A 14503-nucleotide genomic window follows, 5' to 3' on the forward strand; every position below is an offset into this window, starting at 1 on the left:
TCCCCCCCCCCCTTTCAGGGACCCTGAATCAAGGTTATAAGAAAGCAAGGGTGGGGTTTGGATGTTCACTGGGCACTCCATTATACCCTATGGAGGCTGGTCCCCATGGCGTATAATGGAGAATTGATCTGTGGGTATCTGGAGCTCAGGGGGAGCTGTTTTATGAGAGAGACTCCAAATTTTCAGTAGAGCAAAAAAAAAAACCTATCCAAAAATTTTCAAAAAGATTGAACTGGGGGTTCCATTCTATAAGCCCCCCAAAAGCTACCCCCATCCTCCATTGTTTCTAGTGAAGGCAAGGCATTTAAAAGGAATGCAATCCCTTTAAATGTGATGGCTGGAACTCCCTTTGAGGTTCAATCATGTTTGTCACAACCTTGCTCATGGTTCCTCCCCCAAAGTCTCCTGGCTTCACCCCCAAAGTCCCTGGATATTTCCTGAGTCGGACCTGGCATCCCTAATTACAACTCTGCATTCAGAAATACCTGGCTATTTGAGGGCATTGTCTGGGGAGGGACCTCAGTGGAATATAAAGCCATGCACCTCACCCTGCAAAGCAGCCATTTTCTCCAGAAGCGGAATAAATATTTTTAAATAAATAAATAATCAATAAATAAGTGGTATATATAGGCTGGAGATCAAATGTAATCAGGGCTTTTTTTGAGCAGGAATGCAGTTCCAGCTGGCTTGGTGTTAGGCGGTGTGGCCTAATATGCAAATGAATTCCTGGTGGGCTTTTTCTACCAAAAATGCTGTGTGAAACAATGGTGATGTCAGGGGGTACGGCCTAATATGCAAATGAGTTCCTGCTGGACTTTTTCTTCAAAAAAGTCCTGGTTGTAATTCCAGGAGTTTCTCCAGCCCCACCTGGTTGGCAACCCAAACATAATTTGGAGAAGATGCTCTGATAGAGATCCCTAGCTTCCCTTCTAGAACTACAATTCCCAGAGTTCCATGGAGGAAAGATGGCTAACCTACCTTATAAGTATGCCCTTGTGGTGCACAACAGAATGGAAGGCACTGCAAAAGCCATGCAGTGTTATTTTATGGAGCAAGTATAATCCGTCATGTCGTGGCATGGTAGATGAATTCTGACACTTTTTGTGTATAAGACAGCTCCTTTCTCCAGTGAAGCCTTTAGCACTCATCTACAGCTGCATCAGAGACAAAGCATCCATCATCCAGTTAGTGTCTTGTTCCACATTCCTTTGAAAAGTAATTGACAACAGTGTAGTGTATCATGCATTAAACGTGCATGTAGGAAAAGTAAATGGAAAGGAAAAGTGGATTCAAGGGCACCTGCCTTCCAACCTCTAGGTGTGCTGGAATATGTTCTATATTCTGATATTCAGAATATGAATATCAGGCCTCATTTTGGGCAGGAGCTCACAGGAATGGTGCTCCGGAACCTCTACATTTTATTTTGCTCCTTTTTTTCTTACCCCCTCCCCCCAATACTTGCTTCTGAGCTCCACTGTTCAAACCCCTTGTGAGAATTTTGCTGAACTCTTAAGATCTGACAAACTTCCTATTTTTCTCCACAAAAAAATGGGGAAATAACCAAAACATCTAAAGCAGACAGATGGAAATCTTCATCATGCCACTGTGGCCACATAGGAGAAAGTAATTGAAAAAGAATGATGGGAGTCAGGTTTTCTTATGACAAATCTAATTCAAGAAGCATGTTAAGGTAGATGCTGAGTTGATAAAATTGAGTACACCTTCCAGTGATGTCAGGTGTGTCTGGCATGTGCAAAAAAATTGTGCCAATAGGCTTCCCAATCCCCAGGTCCCAGCGGGGGATCCCCTGGTTTTACAGGCTTCCCCCCTCCCCCAGCCAGCTGGCTGGCGGGGGAAGCCCCAGCCCCACAGCCATTATGCACCTCCATGAACGATTCTCATAGGGAATGATGGGGAATTGATCCACGGGTGTCAGGGGCTCTGGGGGGGCCTGTTTTTTGAGGTAGAGGTGCCAAATTTTCAGTATAGCATCTAGTGCCTCTCCCCAAAATACCTCCCAAGTTTCAAAAGGATTGGACCAAGGGGTCCAATTCTATGAGCCCCAAAAGAAGGTGCCCCTATCCTTCATTATTTTCTATGGAAGGAAGGCATTCTAAAAGGTGTGCTGTCCCTTTAAATGTGATGGCCAGAACTCCCTTGGAGTTCAATTATGTTTGTCACACCCTTGCTCCTGGCTCCGCCCCAATGTCTCCTGGCTCCACCCCCAAAGTCCCCAGATATTTCTTGAATTGGACTTGGCAACCCTATGTGCCAATGAGGTCCAGCACCTCTTTTTCTACAAAATGACCCCTGCTGTTAATCACTGTAAGTCATTACAATCTGAAATTATATTTTTTGTGGTGGGGGGGCTAATGTTACAGAGATACAGAGCTGTCTTACAAAGCAGGGCTCTTTTTTTGTAGAAAAAGCCGAGCAGAAACTCATTTGCATATTAGGCAACCCTACCCCCATTCCCTTAGGGTTGCCAATCCCCAGGTGAAGGCAGGGGATCCCCCGGTTTGGAAACCCTCCCCCCGCTTCAGGGTCGTCAGAAAGTGGGGGGGAGGGGAGGGAAATATCTGCTGGGATCTCTATTATTCCCTATGGAGATTTATAACCATAGAAAATCATGGAGAATTGATCTGCAGGTATCTGGGGCTCTGGGGGGGCTGTCTTTTGGGATAGAGGCACCAAATTTTCAGTATAGCATCTAGTGCCTCCCCCCAAGTTTCAAAAAGATTGGACCAGGGGGTCCAATTCTATAAGCCCCAAAAGAAGGTGCCCCTATCCTTCATGATTTCCTATGGAAGGAAGGCATTGAAAAGGTGTGCCGTCCCTTTAAATGTGATGACCAGAACTCCCTTTGGAGTTCAATTATGCTTGTCACAGCCTTGATCTTGGCTCCACCCCTAATGTCTCCTGGCTCCACCCCCAAATCTCCTGGCTCCACCCCCAAAGTCCCCAGATATTTCTTGAATTGGACTTAGCAACCCTACATTCCCTGCCAATGGCCGGGGGACCTGGCAACCCTTCCTAGTGCCCACCCTCTAAAGCAGCCATCTTCCCCATGGAAACTGATTTCTTGTCTTGAGACCAATTGTATTATTAGGCTGTTAACAAGAGGGTGTTTTGGAGGACATTAATTCATAGGAGTGTCATAAGTAAGAAGTCACCTTTTGCTGTAGGTCAGAAGTCACATTTAACACATGGAAATTGATATCTATGATAGATAGATAGACAGACAGACAGACAGACAGTAGAGATAGGTTAGATGAAGATAAAGACTGATGATCATGATAAAAGATAGATGATAAATGAAAATAGATTATATTGATAATAGATTACATTGATAATGATGATGAAGATAGATTACATGATAATGATGATGAGGATAAATTAAATAGATAGATGATAAACAGATGATAGATGAAGACAGGTTAGATTAGATTAGACTGTTTTAGATTATGAAAAAATTTAATGGTAAATTGTAAATTGTATTGAATTGTATAATTGTTTTATTGTTTAACATGGCTTTTGCCATACCTTGTAAGCCGCCCTGAGCCTGCCTCGGCGGGGAGGGTGGGGTATAAATAAAATTTTATTATTATTATTATTATTAGATTAATGATGAAGACAGAGGATGATGATGATGAAGGTGGATCAGACAGACGATAGACAGAGATGAAATAAATAAATAAATAAATCTTGGTGTTTTGCAGGGGCAACATGCACAGAGTGTTGGATTGGATGGGTCACTGGCCTGATCCAATACAGCTTCTCTTATATTCTTATTGACAGAAGACAGAGCTACATGCAGTCAAAACTCCCCTCACCCACCCATCCACAAATACAGTTATCAGATGTCCTCTTTTTGGTGTATCCATCCTCTTTTGGGCTCTTGAAAAAACTTACGAAGAGACCCACTTTTTAGGTTGGAAGCTTAGGAATACTCCTAGTTGGTAGCAATTAACCCTACCAGGGAATATTTAAAAGTGAAATGTATCATAGTGATCACTAGTTTGAAGTAGTCAACCAGGAAAACTTACTTTTTTTGCTTTCCAAAATATAGTGATCCTCCCTAAAAAGCAGGAGGATCCATATGGGCAGCCGTGTTGCTCTGAAGCAGTAGAGCAAAATTGGAGTCAAGTGCACCTTTAAGACCCACTTAGTTTGGACATATGAAGCTGCCTTATACTGAATCAGACCCTTGGTCCATCAAAGTCAGTATTGTCTACTCAGACTGTAAGCGGCTCTCCAGGGTCTCAAGCTGAGGTTTTTCACACCTATTTGCCTGGACCCTTTTTGGGAGATGCCAGGGATTGAACCTGGGACCTTCTGCTGCCAAGCAAATGCTCTACCACTGAGCCATTGTCCCTCCCCATTCAGAACGTATGGTAATTATTCAGAATGTAAGCTTTCATGTGCTCTAAGAACACTTCATCAGACGGGGAATCCGGTACAGTGAGCAGAGCCACACACAGCTGGTAGGCAGTGTCTCAGAATGCAAAATGGTACAAATTTAAGATCCAATGACAGAATAGTAAAATTAACAAATTGAGCAAACCTTTGATCTGAGTTAGCGTGAGCATGCGAAAGCAATAAAACAGTAATATGTCAAAATGTGAGGATGTCTGTTAATGATTCTATTGTTATAAGTCTGGGACAAAAGGAAGGTATTTCTATTTCAGAAGTTTTGTCATCCAACACATTTACGTTTTAACATGCAACATACATATATTAGGAGGAAAATACATATATTAGGAACATATATATATTAGGAGGAAAATACATTAAAATACAGTGGAAGATGAGTTAATATACCTGACAAGATAAACAGTCAATAACCCCTATCTGAGTATGTCAACACAAAAAAACATTATTCTGATAACACTATTCTAAAAGCGAAATGCCTCAACAGACAAAGCACCGCCCCCGACAGCTCCACGGCCACGCCCCCTTCCCTAACGTCGCACCTCCCCGCTCTCGAGACCGAAGGCGGAGGCAAAGACTGAAGAGAGGCGGGGAGAGAGAAAAGCGGCCGCTTCTACGCCTGCGCAGCTCTTCGCCGTCGCACGCTCTTTTACGTCAGTCGCGAAGGTGACCGCGGCCTGCGGGGAAGAAGCTGTTGCTGCCGCCATGTTGTCCGTGGCCGCCCGTTCGGGCCCCTTCGCCTCTTCCCTTTCGGCCGTGGCGCACGGCGTGCCGGCCCCGCTGAAGCCGCTGGCGCTGGGCCTCCCTCCGGCGGTCGCCAAGGTGCCCACGCTGGAACCGAAGCGGCCTCTGCTGTGCCGGGAGTCGCTGAGCGGGCAGGCCGCCCGGGGGGGTCTCGTCGCCTCCGTCAATCTCAACGGTGCGGGGGGGGGGGAGGGAGGGAAGGAAGGAAGGAGCGCCTTTTCTTTGCAGCCTCTCCCCCCGCCCCCCTTCTCTGGCTTTGCGGCTTTTTTACTCGGAAGGAGCGCTGGGGGAGGGAAGCGGGTGGGGTCAGGGTTTTGCCTTGAGGGTCCCTGCTCGTTCGTGAGAGCCAGTTTGGTGTAGTGGTTAAGTGTGTGGACTCTTATCTGGGAGAATCGGGTTTGATTCCCCACTCCTTCACTTGCACCTGCTGGAATGGCCTTGGGTTAGCCATAGCTATCGCAGAGGTTGTCCTTGAAAGGGCAGCTTCCTGGGAGAGCTCTCTCAGCCCCACCCACCTCACAGGGTGTCTATTGTGTGGTGGTGGGGGAAGGTAAAGGAGACTGACCGCTCTGAGATTCAGAGTATAGGAAGGGTCTCCTGTGCAAGCATCAGTCGTGAGGTGACATTGCTTTCACAACGTTTTCACGGCAGACTTTTTACGGGGTGGTTTGCCATTGCCTTCCCCAGTCATCAGCACTTTCCCCCCAGCAGGCTGGGTACTCCTTTTACCGACCTCGGAAGGATGGAAAGCTGAGTCAGCCTCGAGCCAGCTACCTGAAAACCCAGCTTCCACCAGGGATCGAACTCAGATCATGAGCACCACAGGGCTTTCAGAGTATAGAGTGGAATATAAATCTTTTTTTTCCCCTCAGCCCACCTCGCAGAGTCTTCGTGAGGATGAAACCGGGGAGAGGGAGTCCCCCCGCAAGCTTCTGTCTTGGAAGGCCGAGGTGGGGTTAAAATGCCTGAGGTTCGTTCTTAGTCAAGCCCACCTTGCAGGGTTGTAGTTAGGATATGACTGAAAGGGAGAGAACGCTTACAGGAAGATAGGTCAAGGGTGGCCAAACTGTGACTTTTTCGCACATATTGTGAGGTTCTCGAAGGCCCCACTGCCCCATCTGCGGCTCACACATATTGTGTGGCTCTTAAAGGTCCACCGCTTGGAGAAGGCATTTCTCTCTAAATCACTTACGCAAGCCAGGCAGCAGCTGGTTAAAGTTGCTTAATTTCTGCCTCTCCCAGTCTTACTCTTTCCTTCCCTCCCTCAAATGTCTGATGTTCATGTCCTGTGGCTCTCAAGCATCTGAGGTTTATACTGGGTGGCTCTTATGTTAAACAAGTTTGGCCACTCCTGGTATAGGCTGAGTTCACACATGCTAAATGTAGTTTCAATCCATTTTCAGTTCACTTTCGAACAGTTCACACAGTAAAATCCAGTTGGAAAGTACATTGAAAGTGGATTGAAAACTGCATTATTTAGCATGTGTGATTGTAGCCTGTGTTGCAGATTCTCTCTGTGCCTAATCCAATTTGCAGGGTTGTTGTGAAAGAGGAGGAGCGGGGGAGTACTGTAAGCTGTTGTCTTTGTAGTAAGGGTGGGGTTGAAAACATGGACCATTCTCTCTCAGCCTAACAGGGCTGTCAGATGGAGACAAAGGTACTCCTATGTTGTGTAGCTCCTCTGAGGAGAAGAATAGGACCAATATAAAATGGGTTATGCTTAATGTAGCCTGGCCTACAGGGCAGGAACAGAGCTAGGTGTGCTGTCCTGAGTTTCTTATAGGGAGTATCTTGATGAAAATTGAAATAGTAACTACAAGGACTCCAGTGAAGTTCCTCTTTGCTGAAGTAAACCTTTGTCTAGCAAAAAGCTATTGTATGACCTTATTGCTGTCATGCTAATTGTGCGCAGGCAGCTTGGATGTTTCTGTATCTTCTCCCCCCCCCCCCTCCAAAAAATGTAGAAAACTAAGGCATCAGGGGATAAGTTCAGCCGTGTTCCATTTCTTGGATACCTTGCTTTCCAGATCTGGGTTTTTTTGTTATTTCCCTCTTTTATATTTTTTTACCCTTTCCTTCCTTCAAGGAGCTTGCGGTGGACGGTGGACCTGGTTCATTTCTCATTTGTTTTATTCTCACAGCAACTCTGTGAAGCAAATTAAGCTGAAAGGGTGATTCACCCATGGCATCTTAGTGAACTTCATGACTGAGTGGGAACCAGATTTCAGATCTTTATAATCTAATGTTCAACACCCTGTTACAGGACTCACAGGAGTCTCTTCCTGCTTTCTGAAGTGTCTGTAGGCCAAATGCAGAGAACTAGGGCTGAGTGCACAAGTATAAGTGGGCGACTTACTGATATGCTGGGCCCTGTCTAAGCGAGGCTTCCAAGAAGGACAGGTGCAGTGTAGTCCTGTGTACTCTGGGTCCAGATGTCTGCATCCCCCTTGGAATCTCTGGGTTGTGGAAGATTGGATGTAGAAGGCTTGTGCTCTAACACAGTTGTCACCAAAAGTTTTGGTATGATGCTCCAGCTGTACAAATTTACTTGGTATGGTGACACATTCATGGCTAGCCCAAGTTTTTTTTTTTTGGGGGGGGGGGGTTTGCCCCCTAGACAAGCTATGATCTTGGCACTCATCTAATTCAGCATTCCATGACCTACAGTGGCTAAGCAGATGTTTCTGAACAACCAGCAAACATCTTGTAAAGGATAGAGCTGCCCCACAATTTACCATCGATTTACCATCTAGCCTGGTCTCTGACTCTTGCCCTCCCCCCCCCCCCCATGAGGAAGCTAAAACTGATTATCAAATACCTTGGATGAGTTACGTTGTATTGCATTGTCTTAAGTTAACTAATTTTAATGCTAATTATTTACATTTATTGATGTACAGGCATATGTTGTACACTGCCCTGAGCTCTTTGTGGGAGGGGTTTTTATAAATCAAATAAATCAAATCACTATGAATCCCTGTAGCAAGTAACATTCTGACATAGGTGTCCTTTGCATATGGAGGTTACATTCCAACCTTTGACCACTCTCATAAGAACATAAGAGAAGCCATGTTGGATAAGACCAATGGGCGTCCAGTCCAACACTCTGTGTCACACAGTGGCCAAAAGAAGTGCCATCAAGAGGTCTACTAGTGGAGTCAGGACACTACAAGCCCTCCCACTGTTGCTCCCCCAGCACCAAGAATACAGAGCATCACTGCCGAAGACAGAGAGTTTCATCTATACCTTGTGATTAATTGCCACTGGTGGGCTTCTGCTCCATAGGTTTCTCCAATCCTCTCCTGAAGCTGTCTATGCTTGTAGCCACTGCTGCCTCCTGTGGCAGTGAATTCCATGCGTTAATCACCCTTTGGGTGAAGAAGTACCGTACTTACTTTTATCCATTCTAACCTGACTGCTCAGCAATTTCATTGAGTGCCCACAAATTGTTGTATTGTGAGAAAGGGAGAAAAGTACTTCTTTCTCTACCTTCGCTATCCCATGCATAATCTTGTAATCCACCTTTTACTTCTATGGGAGGAAATAAGGCATGCACTCAGGAAGTGTAGGAACTAAACACGTTCCCCGCCCCCCCCCCCCACTCCCTGCACGTCCCAGTTGTCCCCAGAGGTACCTGAAAATCAAGCCTGCTTTTCCACGTGTGGCCCTGTTCTGTTAACTTACGTTTGAGTGTGGCTGTGTGTGGGAAACTGGATTGTGGTTGCCTCATACCAAGGTTCTGTTAATCTAGCTTTCACCAGAATGACTGGCCAGATGTCTCTGGACAACTCACTAGTGGGCAGCTAAGGGCACAGCCTCCTTCTGCTGTTTGTCCACAGCATCTGTTGCTTGTAGAGGCTGCTTAGAATGTGGAAGTTTCATGTATTCATTGTGATAATTTGTTCGCAAACAAAAAAGGTGGAATTACACTGTAGAATCATATGCAATATTCCATTTGCCATAAGGAGCAATGCTGAGACTTATAATTTCTAAGTCACGTTTTCTCGCTTCAGAGCCTTTCAGTCCCGTTTGTGCGGATTCGTTGTATCCTCTGCAGAGGAGGATACACATGCTTGGGCTATATTTGTTTTTATGACGTTAGAGGTGAGCTCTGAAACCAGAAATGGTTAGGTTTGGTTAGGTTTATTCAGTTTATATCCCGCCCTCCCCGCCAAATCAGGCTCAGGGCGGCTCACAGTTCATAATGAAGTAACAGTAAAAATTGAGTTAAAAATCAAGTTAAAAACAATTCCACTGCTAATTTCAATACAATTTAAAGATGGCATTCAGTGGTTTAAAACATCCATTCAGGTCTAATATCCTCGGCGATGGCCGTCATTTCAATTGAATGCTAGCTGGAATAGCATAGTTTTGCAGGCCTTGAAGAACTGGGCAAGGTCCCGCAAGGCTCTGACATCCTCTGAAAGCTGGTTCCACCAATAAGGGGCAGCGATTGAGAAGGCTCTTTCTCCTGTTGTTTTGAGTCTTGGGTTTGGTTCTTGGGAGCCATAGTGTAGTCTGAGAATCTGCCCTGAATAAAGACAAACCTTTCCCTGAATCAGGAAAAATTCCACTGAAGATGTCTGCTGGCTCAGCATTAACTTCTTCTGCCTTGGACGGACGTTGCTGATTTCAGGGCCATTGAGCAAGCAGTTGGCATTAGTGTGAAAATGCGGGCTTGTATTCTTCTGCAAGATGCCACTCAGTGCCACCCCCACGCAGGTGAGGGAGACGAATCCAGTGTTTCTCTTCCTTCCCAAGGCAATCATGGAGGCCTTTGAGGCTAATCACAGTACTCTTAGGAGAGACATCCCTGACCCCAAGTTTGCACAATGACATGTTTAGGCTTCACCTAGGTGGCAATCAGCTAAAAGGGGACAGTGGTTTAAGGCTGCTCATGCTGTTTTTGTGAGCGTGTTAAGTGTCACTTTGGTAGCAAGTGCTTTCAATCGATTTTCACTATTTGTATGATAAATAGATTTTGACCAGATTGGATAGCTTTATGCCTTCACTGTTGGAACCCAAACGGATAAGAAGTACTCTCATGTTTCGTCAGGTAACCTGATGGTTATGAGGTGCCACATAAAATAAAACAAAAACTTGAAGCGGTAAAGAATGGATTCTTACCCTTCTGGGCATACATCTTTAAGGCTGTTGCTTTGGGATTAAAATAGGACTATGCATTGTGTAATATGTCGAAGTGCATATGTGTGCTTAACAAATTCTGTGCTTCTAAAAGAAACTAGAGTTGAAATTTTGTAAAACTGCCCTGCTTCATTAGCTCTTCACTGAATGCAAATAGTCTTCTGTTTAACTTTAGACCCTAAAATTAAATCAGTATTGCCTTGTCTAAAACCTTAAAATGCAATGCCAACTCTCCTTTAATTTCTAAGGAAATAGTCTTCAAAAAAGCAAATGGTTAAGAGTTTCTCTTTATTTCCTTCATTAGTTCCAGCTTGTTGCAGATGCTACATTATAATTTTCTCTCCAAGCCATGTTCCAAGAGGCCCAAATTCCTTTAGGCGTGATTCTGCTAATTCTTGATGTGGTTGTTCTTCAGTTTCTAGATAGAGAGATTTAATTGTTTTAATATTATGCTCATGTCAAACATGCCTTTATTTTAAAACTCTTTGATAGCTATGCACTGAAACAAGAATTTCTAGTTTGGTAATGATTGCTTTAAAAGAGCCCCGTAGTGCAGAGTGATAAAGGTCCAGTACTGCAGTCCTAAACTCTGCTCATGACCCGAGTTCGATCCCGGTGGAAGCTGGGTTCAGGTAGCCGGCTCGAGGTTGACTCAGTCTTCCATCCTTCCAAGGTTGGTAAAATGAGTACCCAGCTTGCTGGAGGGAAAGTGGAGATAACTGGGGAAGGCAATGGCAAACCACCCCGTAAAAAGTCTGCTGTGAAAACGTTGTGAAAGCAACGTCACCTCAGAGTCTGGAACAAGTGCTGCTTGCACAGGGGACTACCTTTGCCTTTTTGATGATTGCTTCTTTATATGCAGCCACCAGGTCAGGTAAATAGAGTTCTGCTGATATACTTTTAGTATATCAATCTTTTTGATTCCGGATTCCAGTTAATGATGGGTTTGGTTTTTGACTTCGCGTTTTTGTCTTTCATGGATTTACTGCAGGGTTGATGTTCTGCATTTTGAGTTTTTGATGTTGCTTAACGCACAGCAAAATTCTGAAGCATAGACATCAGGAGTAATTGTACTTACCTGGACGTGAATAGCAGCAGTTGAGAATCAGGGCTGTAATTTTCCTTCTGTTGTAATTCTGGCTCTGCTAGATCCGTGCACCCCAGTTTGAAGCCAGCTGTATTTGTCAGCTGAGGTAGTCAGGAGAAGTATCCTTTCTAGTGAGGAGTATTGTACGCATTTAGTTGGGTTGCAGGCGATTCCACAGTCCTATAAAAACTATGAAAGAATATTTAAAACTGAATTCTGAATTTTGATCAGATTTCAAACATCTTTCAAAAGAATCTGCTGTAATCTTGCAAAAGAACAGCAGAGATAGGCTTAGAAAAAGGTAAAAGTAGTCCCCTGTGCAGGCACCAAGTTTTGCCAACCCGTGGGGTGACATCACATCAGGATGTTTTCTTGGCATACTTTTCATGGGGTGGTTTGCCATTCATTGCCTTCCCCAGTCATCTACACTTCACCCCCAGCAAGCTGGGTACTCCTTTTACCGATCTCCGTCAGATGGAAGGCTGAGTCAACCTTGAGCCAACTACCTGAACCCAGCTTCCACTGGGATCGAACTCAGTTCATGAGCAGAGCTTGGACTGCAGTACTACAGCTTTCTGCTCTGCACCAGAGGCTCAGTACATAAATTCAAATTTTAAGGAAACTTTTGAGCACCCTTAATACCACGATTGGCTTTTGCCTGTTGTTGTATTAATGGAAAGAGAGACCTTTTTGTCATTTCTCCAGTGCGTACTCTTGGTTGATGACAATTGATAGACTTTCCAGACTGCCTAGTTAGTATTTTTTGGCAGTTAATCATAGGAGATAAGAAACGGAATGCTCAAAGTATGTCTGAAAGTTGTGTCAAGACAAGTTTCATAGGGAAATGTAGAAATCAATAGCATTGTCAGCACGACGTCACACTTGTTAGGAAAGCAACTTAAATGAAGAATCAGTGTGCAAGTGGCATCTTTATATAAAGCGAATTGCTTAATTAGGCCCTCTTTCCTTTCACAGCCCCTGCAAGCGTCCGTTATGTCCACAATGATGTCACGGTGCCCAGCTTCTCCGACTACCGTCGCCCTGATGTCTTAGACAGCAACAAGTCCTCTCAAGACAGCAGCGAAACCAGGAAAGCATTCTCCTACATCCTCACAGCGACAAGCTGTGTGGCCACTGCGTACGTCGCTAAGAACGCGGTCACACAGTTCATCTCCAGCATGAGTGCTTCTGCCGACGTGCTGGCCCTGTCCAAGATCGAGATTAAGCTGTCTGATATCCCAGAGGGCAAGAACATGGCTTTCAAATGGCGAGGGAAGCCCCTGTTTGTGCGGCACAGAACCGCACAAGAGATCGAGCAAGAAGCCCAAGTATCTCTGGCTGAATTACGAGACCCGCAGCACGATTTAGACAGAGTCAAGAAACCGGAATGGATTATCCTGATAGGGGTGTGCACCCATCTCGGTTGTGTACCCATTGCAAACGCCGGAGATTATGGCGGCTATTACTGCCCTTGCCATGGGTCACATTACGATGCCTCTGGCAGGATCCGGAGAGGCCCAGCTCCACTAAACCTCGAGGTCCCATACTATGAATTTCCTTCCGATGATTTGGTGGTTGTGGGTTGAATTGGTGGAAGCCTGGCTCCTTCTCTTGCGTTATGTGTGCCAGAGACTGACGTAATATAAAAACCGGTTGAATTGTAAGGTATTGCCAGCTGCCCAGACTCACTGTTCAATGGTTTTGAGTATTTGGTCAGTTTTAATAAAGGATTAAACTGACGTTCCTTGTCTGATTACTGAAGCGATCTCACATTCCTTGGTCAAATATTGGCCGTAGCACGTTAAAATAAGTCTTTTTCCAGCGTGAAGCTGTTAGTTGGACAGATGAGGTGATAAAGCGTATACTTGCGTTTATATTTAAAGAATGCAGCAGTAGGAAATGCCAGATATTAGTTTATGAAGAGCTCTTATCCCTCTTCCGGGCAATTTTTATAGGGCTTGAGCTTTTCCCCTTTAGCAACCACATCCTAAAGTCAGTCAGGCTCTTACTCTTCCTGGTAAAATTAATAGGGCTAACTTGATCATGCGTGCATTTGGAAGTGCATACCCAGAATAAAACTTTGTTGGTCTTAAAGGTGCCACCGGGATCACTTTGTTCTGTCCCTTCAAACCAACACAGCTACCCATATGAATCTTGATTACTCCTGGGCGATAATAGGGCAGAGTAGGTTCCAGTGGTCAGGGTGAAACTATTTTCCCACTGCTGTCGATTTAGCTGTGAGCAAGGATGGAATTCTAGCAGGAGCTCCTTTGCATATTAGGCCACACACCCCTGATGTAGCCGATCCTCCAAGAGCTTACAAAAAAGAGCCTTGTAAGCTCTTGGAGAATTGGCTGCATTGGGGTGTGTGGCCTAATATGCAAAGGAGCTCCTGCTAGAATTCCACCCCTGGCTGTGAGATTGTTTATGTGCTACTTTTTCTGTCTGTCCATGGGTGTTCAGGGATAAGGGAATGCCTTTGTGATTTTGGTAAGAATACATCCTCGTGAGGCTCTGAAGACGTGTTCACACACACGGAAGCTCATATCCAAAATAAAACTTGGTTGGTCTTAAAGGTATTGCTGTACTCAAATTTTAAAGTCTCAAGCCATACATCAGAAGCTAGTAATAGTTTCTCTCTGTAGTGTCTGAAGAAGTGTCCGTGCACACAAACGCTTATACTTTGAATAAACTTTTGCTGGTCTTAAAAGATGCCACTGAACTAAAAATCTGTTCTAGCAATAGCTGGTTAATGGCATTCTCACAAAAAAAGCCAATTGTGTTAGGGTTGCCCTTTTTCCGATCATAGTGCCTAGATTTGACTGTCAATGAAATGGTTAAATTTGAAAGTCAATCTATTGTCTCTTGACCGGAAATGAGGCATTGGTTTGAAATGGGTTTTGAGCCTAAAATACCTTTCAGTTATTAGAAGCATGGAGCTTTATCTTTCATTAAGAAATGCAATCTTTTTTTTCTTTGGAAGGCTTGGCTATTGATTTCCGAGGGAAACAAGAGATGGCTACCACCACCTTTTCATTTTGCAAGCTTTGAACTTCTACGTTATCAACAGTGTTGACAATAAAGCTAATGCACAGGTGA

The 14503-nt window shown here is 44.7% G+C and overlaps 1 protein-coding gene across 1 annotated transcript; it reads left to right on the forward strand.

The window, feature by feature from the left end:
- The first annotated feature begins 4975 nt into the window (after positions 1-4975).
- On the forward strand, positions 4976-13143 carry LOC132582210 (cytochrome b-c1 complex subunit Rieske, mitochondrial). Its single transcript, XM_060253737.1, has 2 exons — positions 4976-5350; positions 12380-13143. Exons 1-2 carry the CDS (start codon positions 5137-5139, stop codon positions 12988-12990), a joined length of 825 nt encoding a protein of 274 aa, XP_060109720.1. The 5' UTR covers positions 4976-5136; the 3' UTR covers positions 12991-13143.
- The last annotated feature ends 1360 nt before the right edge of the window (positions 13144-14503 follow it).

Source organism: Heteronotia binoei, chromosome 14 (genome assembly GCF_032191835.1).
Source record: "Heteronotia binoei isolate CCM8104 ecotype False Entrance Well chromosome 14, APGP_CSIRO_Hbin_v1, whole genome shotgun sequence".
Classification (NCBI taxonomy): domain Eukaryota; kingdom Metazoa; phylum Chordata; class Lepidosauria; order Squamata; family Gekkonidae; genus Heteronotia; species Heteronotia binoei.

Coding starts and splice junctions, on each gene's coding strand:
- LOC132582210 (XM_060253737.1), top strand. CDS start 5,137: ATGTTGTCCGTGGCCGCCCGTTCGGGCCCCTTCGCCTCTTCCCTTTCG. Junction 5,351..12,379: donor CGCCTCCGTCAATCTCAACG/GTGCGGGGGGGG, acceptor TTCCTTTCACAG/CCCCTGCAAGCGTCCGTTAT.